This window comes from Nannospalax galili, unplaced genomic scaffold (genome assembly GCF_000622305.1).
Source record: "Nannospalax galili isolate Female #2095 unplaced genomic scaffold, S.galili_v1.0 scaffold132, whole genome shotgun sequence".
NCBI classification, from domain to species: Eukaryota; Metazoa; Chordata; class Mammalia; order Rodentia; family Spalacidae; genus Nannospalax; species Nannospalax galili.
In genome coordinates this window covers 3,468,715-3,488,865 of record NW_008332644.1, presented here as the reverse complement: position 1 = coordinate 3,488,865, position 20,151 = coordinate 3,468,715, and the positions used below count along the sequence as shown (strand labels likewise).

General features: G+C 39.8%; 1 protein-coding gene across 5 annotated transcripts in view; it reads right to left on the bottom strand.

Annotated features, from left to right (window-relative positions):
- Positions 1-20,151, bottom strand: part of Kdm4c (lysine demethylase 4C) — a 304,347-nt gene that overhangs the window by 160,567 nt on the left and 123,629 nt on the right. For 3 of the 5 annotated variants that reach the window (XM_008827556.3, XM_008827554.3, XM_017796747.2), the window contains 4 exons: positions 16,772-16,909; positions 4,482-4,675; positions 1,945-2,183; positions 65-384 (listed from right to left, as the gene is read on the bottom strand). In XM_008827556.3, coding sequence (XP_008825778.1) covers positions 65-384; positions 1,945-2,183; positions 4,482-4,675; positions 16,772-16,909 — 891 coding nt within the window. Of the gene's footprint in view, positions 1-64; positions 385-1,944; positions 2,184-4,481; positions 4,676-12,521; positions 12,609-16,771; positions 16,910-20,151 lie in introns of those variants that run through there. The other 2 variants (XM_008827555.3, XM_029560863.1) reach the window with 2 other exon arrangements.

Sequence of the window (20,151 nt, the reverse complement as noted above, 5' to 3'; positions counted from 1 at the left end):
CAAAGCGTTACCACCATACAATCCACCAAGGATACATACAGGAGAAATAGGTACCGTCACTTACGTCAGGGATGTGGAAGCCATTTCTCTCCTCATCAAGAACTTCTGGGACTTCCCCAGGTTCAAGGTTACTTCCATGGCCTTCCATATCATTGGCTTCTCCTTCTGTAAACATTCCATTACTTTCTGCCGGTGAGGAAGACATGTAGGGAGATTTGGGCCAGAGGTGCCTAGGTGGATGTGGTTCTTCACCACTTACATGGTCACTAGAAAATGGTATGAAGTCACTTGCCTCCTTGGGCACAGATGGTGACGATATGGCTTCGGCTTTTTCATCTTCAGTTTGTGTTTCATCTGTTACAGGTGTACTTAAGGAGTTATTTCCTGAGGAGAAAAACCATCAACTACCAATAAATATTGTATAGTGTTATTACTCATTACAATGGTTAGACAATTTTCAACTGATTACTGGTTTTATGTTATCCACCTTTCCCCTTCAGTTTCCATAAACATGAAAAGTCATCGTACTGTCATGTTACCTTTACAGATAAAATGAAATCTAGGAGCATTTAAGATTTGTTTTTATTTCATGCATAGGAGTACATTTATGTATGTACATCACATGTGTGCTTAGAATCGGTGGAGGCCAGAAGGTGTCAAATCCCTTGTATCTATAGTTACAAATGGCTGTGAGCCACCATGATGTATGGTGTTATGTGAACACCATAACTTTGTTCTCTGTACTTGTTGCAGTTCGCATCCCAACCTTCTCAGCCTACTATCTCCAATTCCATTCTTTATACACCTAATCAGAAGCCACTGGGCTACTGAGTTCTGTCCCTGAAAGACCAGCATGCACCATTACATCATGACACTTACCACAACAAATTACAGTTGTAGGTCTGTCTATGTAGCTCATCCCTAAAAGTATAGGCTCATAAAATATTTTATGGTTTCGAAGGTAAGGACAAGAACTGAACTATCTTGTGAAAGCTGCCAAATGAACAATTGGCATCAGGCGTGGCTAGAGAGCCTCTGCATGAACCAGGAGAGAAGCTCTTTCTGCAGTGATGCAGTGGCGTCCACCATGAATAGGAGAGAGAGCTGCATTTGGAGGAGCACCATGACTAAAGGACACATAAAACAAAGGATGCAGGAGGAGGAGAGGAATTATCAAGTGACTCAAGTAATAAAGGAACAAAAATGCAAGATACTGAAGAGGTAAAGCAGTTTCAGAGAAATATGAAGTAACCGGGGATAAAAGAAAAAGTAGCCAAGGGCTGGAGATGGCTCAGCAGTTCAGAGCACCAGATGCTCTTGCAGAGGATCTGGGTTCAGTTCCCAGCACTCACATGGTGATTAGCAACCTCTGTAACTCCAGTTCCAGGGGATCCAACACCCTCTTCTGACTCTTGCACACACTGCATAACATAGGTGCACTTATAAACAGGCAATACACTCATAAAAAATAAAATAAAATATTGGAAAAAGAAAAGTAGTTGAGACATTTCAACGAGCTTATTAGCATAAAGGAATAGCCATGAGGATTCACATCAAGCTGATTTTACACATTTTTCTTCTTTTTAAAATCTTAACCTTTATTCTCTTCTTAAAATTAAGTTTAAAGCAAGGAATCTAAACAGAATTGTCTATAATTGGTTTTCTTTCCTCATGTGAATTCAGGAGCTTTCCAAAAAATGCACATTGGAAACTGAGTTTTACTTAAAGATTCTGCACTTTAGAAATCTTCATGTTTATTTTTAAAAATAAGAATTGTGTCCCTTATTTTTTATAACATCTGTTTGGCCTCCTAGTTGAATTACCCTATACCTTTAGGGAGTTCATTGGATAAGCTAGGTTGTCTATCTTAGTGAACACAGTTCTAAAACATATTAGCGAACACCTACTAGTCATATGTGTAATGCAAATCGAGTACTCTCTCACCTGAGAGTCTGGTGGTGCCCAGTGAGCTCTGGCCTGTGAATGTCCTGCCGACAGAGGCTTCTCCTTCAGAAGGGATTTTTCTGTCATCCAGTGTGGATACTTTTTCTAGCTTTTCAGTGACCTTGAGGTCTCCTGGGCATATGGCAGGGTTAGCTACCTCCTCTTCATTAAATACAGCAGTTTCATCCTCCTCATCCTCTGCCTTTGGCCTTTTTGAGTGAGACCTACTGACCTGGAAGCTGTTGACAAATGAAGGATGGTCAGAGCAGAAAGTTCACAGTGGATATGAAATACACACCAGTGCACATGCTTACACCAATAAAAAAAACTTATAAAAAAAACTTACTGAATACTAACAAAATCTGAAGGTAAAACTTTAAGATTCTCTAGATGAACGTACTAACTCTAGGCATTTCACATTATAAACAACTGATGAAACCGTACTGTAAAGTCAAAGAATGCAGAGACATGAGGTCAATCAAGTAAATAAGGAACACCATATATAACTTAGCTGTGGGTGCTGCTGTTACCTTGGGGGACACATGCAGTATCTCCATCTCACACACACAATGATGCCTAGCATCTCTCGGAGACTGCAAGGCATTGCTCCATGTGTTTGCTTTCCCTAAATATGGTGTTTCTGAAGGAGATCAGCAATCTCTTTAAACCTCTGACAGAAAAATCAAACTCTTTAACATTAGGCCCTCTAACAAGATGAGTAATGTCCTCTGATTATTTCAGCCAACCATCAAACACTGCCAATCTATAAGCATCAAGAATATATGTTCTCTATCAACCTGAAAAGCCCAGTGGCTTAACAGCAAGAAGGTCAATTCACCCACATGATTGTAGTACTATTCTACTTCCATTAAAGTACAATTCTCCAGATGTTCAATTGTTATGCCTCCTACTTATGTGAATATGGCCATCTTCCAAAGGTAGTTTTGATATTGTGAACTGCCACATTTTCCAAAGGTGGACTCCCTAAATACTATTTCTCAAACTCTGAAACTATCCACAGTAAGTTACATATAGCAAGCCAGACATTTTACTGAGACTGTGCAGGGGTGGGTATCTGTGTATGTTCACATAGATATACACAAGCAGAACTAAACATTTACTTTTACCACAAAGGATGTGCTGTGATATTTTTTATTTCATTTTACTTCCTAATGTTAAAATGTTGGTCATGATTTACTAAATTCATTTTTAAATGAATACTTTGAAAATTCTTGTTGTAAACTATATGCTGAAATATCAAGAACTGAGTTTTAGATTAGTGACTACATATTTCTGTGCTATACACGTGTTTCTTAAAATATGGAGAAGTTGGTTCCGTGTTCTGAGGTTCCTCTGCTCAGTGCCATCGAAAAAAGTAAAATTAAATGCCAAGGGTAGGAGGCAGAAAATAAATATTAAAAGTGTGAGCAAAAATTTAAAATCGCAGAGGTATTACATCAAGAGCACACATGCAAGTTACAGGTTCAAATGTAGGGCACCAAATATAGGCAGGTATTAAAGAATATGCTGTAAAAATAATTTATAGGAAAAAAAATCTCTAGATAGTGAGGATATGGGTAACTTGGGGCTCCATTTTATTCTTTTCCTGATTTTACAAGTTTTCTCCAATACTAAAACATTATTTTTACAATCTGAAAGACTAAAACAACTGTAAAAAGGAAAATTAAATATAAAATTCAATATAGGCAGCAAGGAACCTGAGCACCCCGACGTAGGGCCAACTCTAAGGATGTTAAAAGAGATGAAGAACAAAGATTTTGACACAGTCCAAGCCAAAAAAACCGACCTACTTTCAAAGGTTCAAAAAGACAACCAATGGTACAGAAATAACACATTTTCCTCTGATTCTAAGAAGGAATAAAGCCAAAAAAATAAAATGTGGTAACTCGCAAGCACAACAGAAGAACTCTCTCAGGCAGTCAAGAAAGGAAGGAAACAACTGCTAAAGTCAAAAAGGAAATTGGGGGCTGGAGAGCTGGCTCAGTAGGTAAGAGCACTGGCTGCCCTTGCAGTAGACCTGGGTTCTGTTCGCAGCACCCACATGGTGGCTAACAACTCCAGTTCCAGGGGGTTCAGTATCTTCTGACCTCCGTGGGCACTGCATGACATGGGTACACTTACATACATGCAAGCAATACACTTAAGCACATAAAATAAAAATATTTTTTTTAAAAAAATTGGAAGCAAATAAAAAGTTGGAAATCAAGTTACTGAAGCTGATTAAAATATGGAGCCGAATTTAGGATTGGAGAAACACCAACAAATACATGGTGAAAAGATGGCCATTCAAGAAGTCTAAACGTTGTATGTTGTATTCACCGTGGATACTGACTTCAAGAATGCTTTCAAGTATACTACGCATCACTTCCTACACATCCCCTAAACTAAATATTTCAGATTTTCAATAATATACCAAAGATATGATGAATAGGAAGAAACAGGCCTTGGGAACGTTTGTTTCAATGACCCTTGGTGATGGAGCGAACACTACAAAGCAGGCTGTGGCGGGCTGTTACCTTCTGGAGGTTTTCCTTACTTTCCTCCTCCTCTGCAGCCACATTTTTACTTCAGGGGTGGATTCCGGCGTGGGCTTTGTGTGGTCAATAGTATATATATCCTTGCCTTGTTTCCAAAGCTGGTATCTGTCTGGCTGAAATTTCTTCACAAATATATCCATTGAAATCTTCACCATGTCATTTCTGCAAGTGCACTGAGACATAAGGAGCAGTTGAAATGAAATGGACAATGAAATATTTTGCTAACTATATAAAATCCCAGATCCTTGGATACAATATATACTAGTATACAATAATAACACAAATAAAGATAATGATTTTCATTTTCAAAAATTTAGATCAGAGGTGAGAACTTAGTCACATTTAGAAATGAGGATAAAGATACTAAAAATACTTTGTACACTTAGAGAAAACTGTGTACCAGGAATAATCCATAAGCACAAAACAATGACAGTTTTCCAGCAAAGGAAGGATTGCCATACCATCACAGACATGCATCAAAATTCTGAACTATTAGAACAGCATGGACTGTTTCTAGGTCTAACACCTGAGTGAGACCCACAGGGAGGTAATGTTGGGAGGTCAGGCCTAGTGCATGGTCCTTAAGTCCCTGAATGCATGATTTATTTATCATGGCCCTTTTGAAGGTTATATATACAACAGTGGCTACTTCCCTTACTTGTTCTTGTGGAAGGCTTGGTATGAAATGAACAGGCCCTCCCTAACCATCTTTTATCTGCTACTGTGTGTGAGATATGACCATCTCTTTTCTACCCACATTCATCAGTGGCCAAACAAATGGGCTGCCCATTTTTGAGTTAAGCATCTCAAGTTATGAACTAAGTGAGCCTTTTTCTTGATAAGATAGCTGCATTAGGGCATTTCATTATAGTACTGAAAAGCTGCCATTTATATCTGGAATACTAATGTGTGTGATAGTGAGTCATTGGTGAGATGGCTCTGTGAGTAAGGAGCTGCTCAAACTAACCACCTGAGTTCCTCCTGGCAGTCCACATGGCAGAAGGAAAGACTCCTGCAAGCCAGCCCCTCATACCTGTGCTCAATGCATGTGCCCAGACAGGTACAAAATATAAACAAATAAATGGAAGAAAAAATGCATTTAATTGTATTTATTAATAAAGTCTTGCAAGGTAACTCAAAGTTGTGAAAAAATCAAGTCTCTCTACATCACATTAAGCATAACATTAAATAATCATGTTTGTATCAAACATGGAGAAGCAGAGGATTAAGACCAGAAGTTGAAAAGAAAATTATTTTGACTCTAGTAAACTCATTCTCGTGAACATATAATTATCAGTTATACCTTATAAAACAAGCTTCCTATAGACAAAGGTTTAATTAGGTTGAGGCCAACATTCTATGCATTGGGGAAAACATCATTCAGCTAATAAGTGTCTTAGTGATTTAGCTGCTGTCCCTTAACAATCCCATACATACCCGTCCGTAAAGGACAGCTGATAAAACACTAGCCTTGACACACTAAGATTCTCCTATGGCACAATTATCACAAGGATGTAAATTTATTCCATTTAATTAATTTCAAATTTCAAACTTCCCTTAATAGAGTACTAAATATTTGTTTTATTATTTTTGGAGGCAAAGGCAAATCATGTAGCCCAAACTGGTCAGAAACTCTAAATCCTCCTACCTCTGACATCATGGTGTTGCTATGGTAGGTGCACACTGCCATTCCTGGCTAAAGCTCTAATATTAACAGACAAACTTTTTCTATGTGTATGAGTGTATTGCCTGCATGTATGTAAGTGCACCTGTGTTGTGCAATGCCTGTGGAGATCAGAACAGGGTGTTGGATCCCCTGGAGCTGGAATTAATGATGGTTGTTAGCCACCATGTGAGTGCTGCGAATTGAACCCAGGTCCTCTGCAAGAGCAGCCAGTGCTCATATCCCCTGAGCCGTCTCTCCAGCCCCCTTTTTCTAAGACTTCAATGGCAGATATATAAAATTTATATCTAACCAGGCATCTTAGCAAAAGCCAGATACAAAGATGTGGCAAATCAGGAAACATGCGCATGACCTTCTAGTCTGACACCTTCAGTGTCCATGTGCTATACAGAAGAAAGACAAGCATTCCAAAAATTGTGTATCAGAACAAACTAATTTCTTAAGTGCAAACAACAGTTCTACTGCTATGAAGGGTATCAGGAGTCTTCATCATTTTCTTAGCCCCTCGGAACTTCTTAAAGGAACTGAGCATGCCATCTACCATTAACTATTCCAAATACATACCTACTGCAGAAGTTACTTCTGTGAGCATTCCTCCAGTTCCAGACTCGAATTTTAGTAAAATAAAGCTAAACAGCTTCTAGCCTTTGCTAAGTAGCATATATCTTCACTGCAGTTACTTTAACCTTTCTCAAATATAACTTCTCAATTTTCAGCTCAATAGGTGCATTCACTCTGTTTTGACTTTAGAATAAAGTCTGAACTTGACACCCTATTGTACAGGACTACTCTAGAGCTAGTATAACAAATGAGCAATGACCACCCATTACTCCTTGAGATGCAGGCTGCATACCCTGGGGCAGGATGAAGGGAGCTCTGGTGGGGTGACCTGCAGGAGCCATAAGAGATATTTGGTCATCACCTGTGAGGACTGTGGAGTGCTAAATTTTGCCTGCTATCCACGCTACTGTACCCGACAGGGCTCTGTTGAGGAAACAACTGATACAAATGGAATCTTTCCATGCTTTATGGGTTTACATTAGTATCTTATGGTTTACATTAGTATCTTCTGAGTTACATTAATAGCTTCTGAGTTTCAAATTTCTGCAGTTATCTGACACTCACTTGGAACACATGACCACAGGGCTTTATCAATGTTATCTTTGTAAATCTACTGTTCATTATGGGATGGTGGTTCAGGACATTGTGGCACTGAACCCATTCACTGTAAAAAAATTGTATTATATGGAGAAAATAATACTAACTTTGGGGACACCTTGCAGATTTGGAAGCCCATTTGAGGGGGATGCAGTGCACCTATGAAATTCTTGGAAGCCATATTGTTATATAACACACAGATAATACCTACCAGGGTGACTGGGAAAAGTCTGCATTGGCCCAGTGCTAAGGCGGGTGACCTCCTGAGGAGCTGTTGGCCATGGAGGCTGTAGAGGCCCCTAAATCAATAAAGACTACTGCCACTGCTCTTTGGTGCACTCTAGAACTGAATGGTAAGATTCTATTGATGAAGATGCTGCATGCTTTGGTTGCAGGACTTAAAGAATTAAGGCTGGACTGAGTAGGAAATGTCCCCTGCTTGTGAGCTATTCAGCTCTTGCACTGTTTAAAGGTGTCACTAAGGTTTCTGGGGAGAATTATGATCAAAGACCCTACTAATCTGTGGATACTCTATGCATCATGATGTAAGTGCCAGGCAAATGGACCAGCTGGGTGGTGGTGTGGTACAAGTGCTTATGGGTAGAACCAGCTTTCAGATTGGATATAAGGCACACTCCAAAGGGTACTAGGAATTTCAACCAAAACCATGACCAGGGAAGTCATAGGCTCCAGGTGGAAAAACAATTGCTTTTCCTTTGCTAAATGATGTGCCAGCTAAGGTGTTTCCCCAACCTTTGCGTTTATAATCACAGGTTACTACTGCAGGGGTGTCCGTTTGGGCATTTCTACTATGCCCATTTTCCTCCTCTCATTTGTGTTTTGTAGTAGGAGGAATACCACTGAGCCTCACTAACAACCATAGTCCAAAAAGAGGGTTGATGACAAGGCACAGTGGTTTGGTACCTCTGCTGGATTTGGAGAATATTAGACATCTATGTCATGCCCTTCAATTCTCAGGTGCCCATGCAGAAGAGAGGAGCAGAAAGAATATAAAAGCCAGAGGATAGGGTTCAGTGTTTTATAGATCTATCCTCTGAGCTAAACTGCCACCACCTTCATCAAATCAGCTGTGCCTGCTTGTAAAAGATCAGCACAGCTGAGCTTTCGGACTGCTGAGAAAGGGGAGAGGGAGGGACATGGGACCCTCATCTGAGTATGTTGCCACTCTCAAAACCAGCCTTATGCGATTCTGCCCTAACTGCATGTGACTTCAGTCCCTGGGCAGAGCTGGAGGACAGAGGCTAGGAAGATTAAAGGAAGGGACTCTGTCTAAGCAGCCATGGGGGCGTTAATCATTCATGCTGGTGCAGATCTTCCAGTGTGTCTGCGTTAAGGTCAGCCATGCTCCTGCCTACAACACTCATCCACTGCTCTTTAAGTTCAATAAACTCACTGATTCCCCCAGGTGGACTCAAACATCAGTTTGTCCTTGGGATCTTCTGAGGAGCAGGACAGACACTACCTTGTTATCCCCAGGAAGAAAATGTTTTACACTCCAATATATGACCCCACCAATTAGACTCTCATGTTTGCTGCATACTCTGGATCAACATGGGGAATCCCTTAATGCAAGTCCTTGGAAGCCCCAGGATAACTTCCTTACCTCAGAACTTTTACTATAGCACTTCTTGATCAGCCCTGTACTACCCAAAGAAAATTATTTCTTTAACCGATTAAATTTATCCTTTGACAAGTTCATTTAATGCAATCTGATTATTCCCACCCTTACCACCTCTAATCTCACTAGAAAATTAATTCTAAAAGAAAATGCAAATTGTTCCGATTGCTCCTAAGAGAATACTATTAATCTACACTAGTGATTTCTATACTTAGTTATGCACAGCAAGAATTCAAAGTGATCTTCCTCTAAGTACACAGTAGGAATAGGAATAATCAGAATGAATAGTAGGAAGAAGAAGTGACGGTTCTTAGACATTTGAAGATCTCTGGTTTAAGAGTCAATGTTTCAACTAAAGGAATAAAATTAAAAACTTGAACTCATGAGCAGAAATGAATTTCCTTGCAGCCTGAGAAATTTAAAATAGCTGGCAATCGTGACTCTCCTTCCTGTAATGAGCTTAGATCTGAGCAGGATGGTGACTGAGGAAATCCAGAGAAGACAGAGCTGCCAACAAGATGAAGAATGGCGTTTCTGAGGAAAAGAAAAGTGTCGTGGGAAATTAAACATGTACAGAAAAGATACTGTAAAGTGATGCTAATCTTGTTTGCATAGATGGTGCTGGGAAAACTAATCTGTGGACATTCTATATGGTGAACAAATTTCAGACATAGGAAATCACCACCACGCAAGCTGTGTATTGGCCTGACTGGGCCAGTACAGTGGCTGTACAAAGTTCAGCAAAACAGATTAGGCATCAGACTAATGCAAACATTTTCTATGAAAAGACCGACCACAGGAATGTAGTCTTTGCAATGCTCTTATGGATCCCCAACACCAACACCCTAAGTGTACCTTGTAAAACTTTTGTTTTAGAAAAGCAATTCAAATATTTTCATCTTGTAAAACCTTTGTTTAGACAAGGTTTCCTGAGCTTGACTGGCCCAGAGTGGCTACCCACTTCCCCCTTTCCTTCATTTCCTCTGTGTCATAAATGACTGTTAGGTGAGACCATAGCCAATAGAGAAAAGATACAATACTCTTGTATCAGGCTAAAACCCTATCAAATGTCAGGCTAAGTATATTTGCTGGCTTGAATGAGGCAACACAGCCTTTTGTAAAAGTAAAAACTGCCTTAGTGTGTTACTTTCACTGTGTCTTATGCAGTATCAATGGGGTCCTTGGACCTCAGATTTTATTTCTACCACTACCTCAACAGAAGCCAGAACACAGATGTAGCTGCCCAAGGAAGATCTAAGAACCCTTGGTGGTTTAATGTCTATGAACTACACAAAAGTCCATTCAACATTTTGAAAAAAAGACATCAAGAAAAATATCCCGGGGGCTGGAGAGATAGCTCAGTGGTTAAGAACACTGGCTGTAACTCCAGTTCCAGGGGCTCCAACAGCCTCTTCTGTCCTCTGTGGGCATTGCACAACATGGGTACACTTACCTACATGCAGGCAATATACGTGTACACATGAAACAAAAATAATAAAATATTAAGAGAGAGAGAGAAAGATCCCTACCTACAATAAAGGGACACAAGGACAGGAAAAAACAAAAACCCTTACAGCGTGGCCTTAGATGCAAGGAAGTAAGCCAATGGACCAAATCAGGCTGTTAGGGCAGCCCGCCAATCTACCATACACAATGCGCAAAATGATGACCATCATGCTTTCAGATTTATTACAGACTAAATCAACAGGAAAACCTACTGAGGTCCAAAGTTTCCGAAAGTTTCGACCTGGCTTGGTAGCACAGGCCTTTAATCCCAGCAGAGGCAGGCAGATCTCTGTTAAATTCAAGCCAGCCTAGTCTACATAGCAAGTTCCAGGCTAGCTGGGGCTACAAGGAGACCCTGTCTCAATTTAAGAAAAAAAAGTTATCAAAAACACATAAAACTTTCCACCAATTCTAATCTGAATGATAAGAAGATGATATACAGGGATAAGATTGTTCCTTTAAAATTCTATGTGAAATCATAGAAGGTGAGATAAGGACAGCAGATCAGTTCACTAAGGAATCATAAGACACTGAAAAAACACAGAAAAGTCATTGAAAATCAACCCCCATCTTCAAAAAGGATAAGCAATACAATCTTGAGCAATTTACTTAGCCAATCCGTGCCTCAGGTTCCTCAATCTGAAATGATATTTACTTACATTTGTGTGTGTATGCACATGCCCACGTATATACATAAGCTCAGACACGTGGGCATGCACATGCCACACACCTGTGACACTCAGAGGCCCACTTGAAGGAGTTAGTTTTTTCCCTCTATTATGTTGGTCCCAGGGATCAAACTCGGGTTATCAGGCTTGGTGGCAAGTGCTTTCCCTGCTCAGCCATCGTGGCAATCCTTGTTGAATTTCCTAATCACGGCACAGGACCCAGCACACGGCAGGTGCTGACAGTAAGTACATGTACAGGAGCAGACAGAAGGTAATACTAGCTGGACATAACAGCTCAGGCCAATAACATGTCTGGGATTATGAGAACAAGCAGGTGGTGCATATGCATGTGGGGGCCAGAGGACAGCGTCAGGTATCTGTTATCATCACTTTCCACCTTATCCACTGAGACAGGGTCTGTCTCTGAACCTACAACCACCCACCAATTGTCTGAACTGGATGGCCAGCAGGCTCTGGGATCCAACTGAATCTGCCCGCCCCTCAACCCCCCATGCTAGAGTTGCAGACAGATGCAACTACGCCCAAGCATAGATATGCATTCATGTCTTAGATTTGGGCAGCAGCACTTTGCCCACTGCCCACTGTAGTCTCAAGGAAAAAAAATCTAAATTCAAGAGCTGGGCATGGAGTACATACCTGTGATCTGAGCACTCGGGAGGCTGAGGCAAGATGAAGAGTTCAAAACCAGCCTGGACACAGTGAGATCAGCCTCAACATCCTCATTTATTGTTAGAGCAAATATCATTGCTACCTTCTCCCCTAACACACCAACTGCCTAAAATGATGGACTTCTTTCGAAATGAGACTATGTGAAAGAGGAATGGGTAGAAGGAAGACAACAACCATTGTCCTTAAATGTGCACCATTGTAAAGTCAGAGAAAAGCAACTTGCCCCAAGTTTCCCTACCAAAATCTAGCACACTGGAAGAGAAAACAGAGGTCAACTACAGTTGCCAGAAAACTCCATGAAAAAAGAGTGAAGACAAGTTTATTTTTCTCAATAGTAGTTTTAATTTTTAATGATACTAACACTACAGTGTAGTCTCAAAAAGACATAATTCTTTGACTTCAAACTAGAAATTAGCATCAATGTCTTAAAGTAGATACACAGTCCCATTCAAATCTCATAATAGAGCAAAACTAAGTTAACAAAAAATGAGGGCAGGCTTCCCAGCCCTCTTGAGGACACAATACAAAGCAACTACATTAGTACTACATTACTTAAGTCTCAGATTACCTGAATTCAAAAACAAAGCATCTTATCAATATTAAGTGAGGACCTAACATGAACATGGTCTTCAAATCTCTTAATATCCCCACAGATATAAAAATGGCAATGTCTCAGTTAGAGAGAACATGTTCCTTAAGGGCATGTCTTTGTATACTTTTTCTTCTCATTATGGTTCTGAGCACAAGATTTCTTTTAAATTCTGTGAAAAAAAAGGCACAGGATTTACAGAGCACTGAAATGAATCTGCTGTATACTACTATGGAGATTGCAGGTCACTACACATTTGTCCAAATGAAAGGTTGCACAACAGAAAGATTGAACCCCAATACATATTACGGATTTCTGGAGACATGTCAGTACACACTCACCACTTGTAGGAAAAGTATCACTTTGATGAGAGCTTGCTGATAATGCGAGATTACATGTGAAAGAATATGAAATTTCTGTATTTTTCCTTTCAGTTTTGGTGGAAAATTGGAAATGTTCTAAAAAGAGGTTTTTTTTTTCTGTTTTCCTCTTTATTGATTTGTGTACTTTGGCAGAGCAAAGCCAGCACTGTTTTGCTAAACAATCAGGACCCAGAAACTGGGCAAAAAGTAGAAATAAAATGACAAAATATAGGATATAAAATATCTACACTCAAAATTCAAATTATGTATGCAGTATCAGACATTCAGAATTAGAAGGTCCAAAACTGTTTGATTTGCTAGTGCAAAGCAGCCAGACTTTCTTCCCTTTATACATGATACAGACAAAGGCTACTAGACTACTCTTTTATGACACAACGCAGTGCATGATGGCACACGCTGTAGTTCCAGAAACTCATGTGCCTGAGGCAGAAGGATCCCTTGATTCAATTCAACATCGATGTGGGACATCCTGGGAGCAGAGAACCACCAGGATGTCAGGTCAGAAATGGAGTGAGTCAAAATATAACCTATAAATTCACTTGAAATTGGTTCCTAATTCTTTGAATAAGGACTATCCAGGATTGAGGAATATTATTTGACTTGTGGTCTCTTATTGGAAGGGAAGGAGACAATTTGCATTTATTTGTATTTTATGTGCATGATAGTTTTTTCCTGTTCATATATGTGCTACAAGCATGAAGTGTCTGTGGAGACCAGAAAGGGATGATGGATGCCCTGAAACTGGAGTTACAGGTATTTATGAGCTTTGATGTTTGTGCTCAAAAACAAATCTATGTCCTCCTCAAGATCAGTAAGTGCTCTTAACCACTAAGCCATGTCTCCAGCCCCTGGAGAATGGGATAATCTTATCTTTCAAGGCCTAAGGAAGGGGCTTTGTTATAATTTTGACTATAATGTGAGTTTATGAGTACTTTCAAGAGAAATTCTTGGTAAATATGATTTCTTTTTTACCATACTTTTAGACTTTAGAGATTGACTCTAATTCCTTTCCATAAAATGAGTAACCACTGTAACTGTGTTATGTTGTTATTAAAGCAATATACAGTGTTGCCCCAAGTGACTCCAAAAGACACAGGAACAGCCACATTCTCAGAACTTAGTTTGGTGTACACAATCAGATGAAGGCTATTTGTTCACATTGAAAAAGATTCCTCTATGAAGATCTCTAGAATCACTTTCTTCTGCCACAATGATAGCCTCTGTCCAGGAAGCTACCTTCTTTAAGTACATGTACACAGGATTCCTTCAGCAGACAGAATGTGTACTGCAGTTCTTTGTTCGGTGATAAGTATGTCCCCTTACCAGCTAATCTAAGCTTACATTTTCATATGCATGTTATTTTCCTATATTTATGTTGATATTATACTCATAATTATTTTTTCATTTTCAATTCAAGAAAACCAAAATTTCTTTTTAGAAAGATTGAAATATAAAACAGAATGAATCCATACCTATACTTGTAACCTTAGACAATTTAATATTTTAAATCATTTGCAGATTAAAAGAAAATCAATTTCAAAATTTTCTATCACCTGTTTCCAAACATGTTCAAATGTCTGAGGACTCAAATGTCAGAAAACCTTAAAATTCACATCGTATTGATTCCTGAGCTTATGAGAAAACACTGCAGCTCAATTTTCAACTTTCTGATATGCCATGTTAATATATTACTTCAAATAAAAGCAAGTTAAAATAATGGTTACTGTTTAAGTGTTAGCAACTACTATACATCATTAAGAAGACACATCATTAGCACCACACACTAAGTCTCTGGTGCTACATACTCTAGCAAGTGCTCTGTTTCTGAGGGTAAACGCAAGACACGACTTTCCCTAAGACACTAAGTCTTTGTAACCCAAGAAAATCTGTACCATAAATAACTTTTTTTCCCTTCAGGACAATCACAGTGCTTAAAGCTGCTGCAATGCAAAAACAAGTCAAGCTGAAAAATCCAAGCCAAAGTTTCATTAAACAGCCTGTCAGTTTTATTGATATGATCTAATAATAAATGCAGTGGGGAAAAAATTTATCAAACCCAGTCTCAAAAGAACTTGCATTAGTCGGGGTTTTCTGGAGGAACAGAATTGATAGAAAATAGTGTGTGTATTATGAATATATTGGTAATTACATATTAAAAGAGGGTATGTTTGATTGGCTTACAGGGTAGGGGCCATCCCACCAGACTGGCTGGGAATCCCGGCTGCTCAGTCCATGGGGGTCTCCGCAGTCCCAATCTAGCACTGAAGGCCTGAAGGATTCCTGCAGAGCTGCTGGTCTTAAGTCTACACTGGAACCTGAAGAAGCTGCTTTTCACACTGGCAAAACAATGCTGCAGCATCAAGGCAGAAAACTCGCCAGCAAGAAAGAAGGCAAGTAGGGAAAAGCAAAGGCTCCTTCTGCCACGTGCTTTTCTCTGGGCTGCCATTAGAGGCACCCCCTTGTTTACGGTGGTCTTCCAGCCTCAAATATTCTGATCAAGAAAGTCCCTCACATTTTAGTTAATTCCACATCCAGTCAAGGTAACAACCAAGATTAGCCATCACAGAACTGTACTTCATCCCACTACACAGAAAAATGCAATGCATCCTGCAGGCCAGCTCTTTGACCCAGCCCAGTTAGGAAGCAGACTGGTGACCACACTACAGTTGCACAGAAGTAATCGTGGGCTCCATTTTTCCACAGAAGAATGTTACAAAAAGTGAATGCAGTTGTTTCAAATACACACAGAGGTTTGGCTTCAGTTACTATCCTGTTTGTTATTCTAAGATTACTTTGATGTTTAAAGCAGTAAAGATTTCTAAAATCAGTAAATAGTACATTCTGCTAATATTTCCGCTTTGTACATGGCAGTCATTCAAAGTACGGAAGGCAAAACTATCTAAAGACAAACAGAATGAATGTGATTACCCACACACAAATACACGGACCAGCACCTGCTTCAGAGCAGAATCTGAGCACCCACCAGCCCAAGCATCATTTAGTGCCAGGCAAGGGCAACAAGACTACGTGGAACATTGTTCTAAGTATGTTTTATGAAAATCACATCTTAGTGAAATAATCAAAACTTACTGATTGAAACAAAGAACACGAGGCTGTGAAAGATACAGAGAATTACAGATGCTTAGAAACAGGGATGGTCAGACTACAACTACATTTACATTCAAGGCTGAAGAGTAAGTAGTTACTCACTCCTGCCTCTATGTTGCCCAGCTCTGCAACACAATCTACTCCAAACACAAAAAGAGGTTAGAGCTTTAAATGAATACTATGAAAAAGGAGCACCTTATTTAAATGTATTTTTAAATATTTTATTTTTATTTTATAGGTATGAGTGTATTGCCGGCGTGGGTGTAAGTGCACCCACGTCCTGCAGTGCCCAAGGAGGTGAGATGGCATCGGATCCCCTGTAACTGGAGTTACGGATGGTAGTTAGCTGCGATGTAAATCCTAGGAACCAAACCCGGGTCCTCTACAAGACCAGCCAGTGCTCTTAACAACTGAGATATCTCCCCAGCCCCATTAAAATATATTTTAAAATATGTTCTACCTTATTACTTTTGAGAAATTCACTTTTGCACTAAGGACCATTTCTTCTTACCATCCTCCCAGGAACTGCAATAGTTACAAATTTAACTAGTCACTTCCTTCCATAAGCTGCTATTTTCTAAGCCAAAGACAGAACTTTAAAAGAAGAAATCAAAGTCTGTCTAATATGGAGTCTTTAGACAATGAAACCAAAGGGTGGAATTGAGAGAGAGAGCAAGCATCCACAGCATCAAATACAGAAATGAGTGGTAACTGAGCCTGCATAAATTAAGTATCTCTACTGTGAAATAAATAGCTGTGCTGAGACTGCGAGTGATGAAAACAATGAATGTGCTCAAGGAAAATACACACTTACAACGTGCTTTGATTTTCAGGTATGACTTACCAACTTAGCAATTTTGCCATAGTCAATCCATCTGACAGTAGCGAAATTTGTAGACTCAGCACAGTTGAAGCCATGATTGAAGCCGGCATGGTAGCCATATGGAAAAGTGATCATAAACTCCCCAGCCTCCTGGGTGATCTGTAAGATCAGAGGGTACATAGTGTTCTTAAGACCTTCCTAATCCTGAAAACAGAATGCATTTCTTTTAAAAATGAAAATATAACCAGGTATGGGGCTCACCCCTTTAATCCCAGCACTCAGCAAGTGAATGTTGAGATCAATGCCAACCTGGTCTACATAGTAAATTCCAGGCCAGCTGGGCCTATAGGGAGACCTTATCTCAAAAAGATAATAAATAAATAAATAATAAATAAATAAACAAACATAAATCATAAAATAAATTAAATTAGATACCACTCCTTGGCATATACCCAAGGCCCCATCCTATTGTAGAGACATTTGTACAACCATGTTTGTTGCTGCTCTTTTCACAATAGCTAAGAGATGGAAAGCAACATAAGCGCCCCTCAATTGACCAGTGGTTAACAAAAATGTGGTATTGTGTCCCCAAAGGACCTGGTTCCTCTAAAGGGCGGGGCCTGATGTGGAGAATTGACTGCAGGAGAGTTAGCTGGAGGGAGGGGCTTTTGGCACCATCTTGGACAGAAGCCCAAAGGGCACGGGCAGCAGGCTTTAAGAGGAATGGCCCTGGAGTCAAGCTAATGGTGACTATGGGCAGGGTGGCAGGCTGGTGAGCCACAGAGCGGAACAGGGCACCGGGTGTCTGCCTTTTGTGAAGCGCTGGGTGTTTGCCTTTGTAAGTTACTCCACCCCCCCCCAAGAAATAAAATTTAAAAATCAGATAAAAATATGTTACGTGGTTTGTCTGACAGCGCCCAGAGCAAGAGACCCTGAAGAGATTGAGGGTGGGTCAAACTGAGAGGGAAGGAGAAAATTTAGTGGGACAGGTATATTTACACAATGGAGTTCTATTCAGCAGTAAAGAAAGATGAAATAATGAAATTTGCAGGAAAATGGACAGATCTAGAAACTGTTATGCTAAGTGAAGTAACACAGACTCAGAAAAACAAATGACGTATGTTCCCCCTTATATGTGGATCCTAGCATCAAATCCTTTTAAATCCAGGTCCTTTGAATAAGAAGATGCTATACAGCAGTCCCTTTTGCATGAAATAACTGCCATCATCATGACTTCAGCTGAGCCTGACCACTAAACATCATCACAATTGGGCTTGCTGACTGTTGTGCTCATTCATTAAAGGAGGGCCAAGCAGGGTCATTGGAATCTCACCGCATTATCCAGACACTCTTCCCAGCCAATTGTATGTAATTTGACCCTAATCACACATGGCCTCCTGGATTTGGGGAGAGCTTAAGTGCACAATTTAGGGAAAGCCAGGAAGAGAAGGCATGACCCATGCTGGGGAAACACTTCCCAGTGAGCACACTGTCAGGTCACATATACCTCAGCAACCCCTCAGTTATCTCCATAAATAGGCTCAATAAATTCATTGGTTTCCCATTAAAACTTTAATCAAACATTGGTTGGACACTAGAACCCTGAAAGGGAAAAAGCATTGCATAGCATCCCCAGGAAAAAGAGTCTCACAACAGATGGAAAATTTATTTGTTAATACTATTATGTCTCATAATTATTTTTAAAAAGAAAATGAGAATGTAAAAGATGTTAAAAGGATATGGGAATGGAGAGATTTTCCAAAATGAGACAGAAAAAATGAGAAAGCCTAAGCAAGTGATAAAGGTCTGTATAGGTTATGATATATAAAGGATGACACAAAAATAATATACACATAATCTTAAATTGTTTATGGTCATAGTTGACTAAACTAGTCTAAGGAATAAAATATATATCTAGTCAAAGTTTATCTGAGAATACTTGGTTTTTTATCCAAGCCTTATCTACACAGCACATGATAATTAAAAGTACCAGACTGGTGGAACTAACATTATTGGATGTTTAACAGCTATACTTTGAGACCCATACTAATCTGGTCAGAGGGACTTAAAGGACAGTTTTTGCCCCTTGCCCTCCAAGGTCAGCTAAGTTCCAGGGGACTATGGAACATCTCTCAAAATGTCCAGTAACTGTGGTGAGTCACTTGTCCTCTTGTTCAGGGAGGACATGGAGACCACACGAGATAGACTTGAACCAGTTTTCATTCTACAAAGTAGAGGGTCAACTCAGAGGAAACATCTCATTCATGCTTCCAAGTGAAGCCAGACATGGTTGAGCAGGACCTTTGACTTATCTTCACATAGATGGAACTAGTAAAAGAAAAGAACCAGGAGCTCCTCCCAAGCCCATGTGACCCCTGAGGAGCAGATCTTCAAGTGACCTTAAGTGTAAAAATAAATTGATTCTTTGGGCCACTGTCTGGTCTTAAATACCCAAAAAGAAAGTAAAACCAAAGACTAAAGTCATCAGTATATTTCTTCAAGAGTTCAAAGAATTACACTTCCCAGACATTAGGCTTAAGTCTATATAAAAAGTTATTTAGACAATTATGATTCTCATTGATGATTTCGTTCCTAACCAGAAAGTGCTGCTCAGACATAAGACTTCAAATCTTGGTCTCCAATACTCTAGTGCCGACCTGTAGCTAAGGGAGACAACGAGCTATTGTTCTAAAATGATGGATAAATTTGTTTTCTCCCCCTATCTAGAAGCCTTTGAGAGGGAACTGACACTGATTCTAACCACTCCAACACCTATCAAAATATCTGAAAGCAAATCCTGAATCCATCACTCTATAGAGTCCACCCTTGGAAGACAAGAGAAAAATGACGGGGAATCCAATAGAGGGATGCTTTTGGAAGCCCTTGTCAAGAAATTATAATGGACTCTCATATGAACATTTGAAAACTGCCCTGTTCTGACTTTTTTCTAGTTCCCTGTCTAGAACTTGTAATGCTATTTACTCTTGCCTTTACCTCTCCTTCACAACTCCTCTTGAAGATTCAAAGACTTTCTTCTCTTCCTGGAGATAAGAGTTATGCAATTTGGGAGTCTTTTAGATGTACCCACTGAAGGGGTACTCCAATTGCCTCACCCTGCATCCCTCTTTAGCATGGAAGAAGCCAGAGCGGTCTGTGTCCCTATTCCCTATTGGCAATTTGGGTAACCTCTTCAGAGGATGGTGGGATAATAATAGGAGGTAGGAATTGGCTAGGCAGTTAAGGTAAAAAGACCCCAAAGAAAAGTAGCCAGTTTCTTGGTTAAAACTCACAATGTCCTTGGGCCTCTTAGCAACATACTCCGTTCCAAAGGCCAAAAACTGTCAAAAATATTTGGGAACTTTTATCTAATTCTTAAAAGATTTTAGGTTTACCTCTTCTGA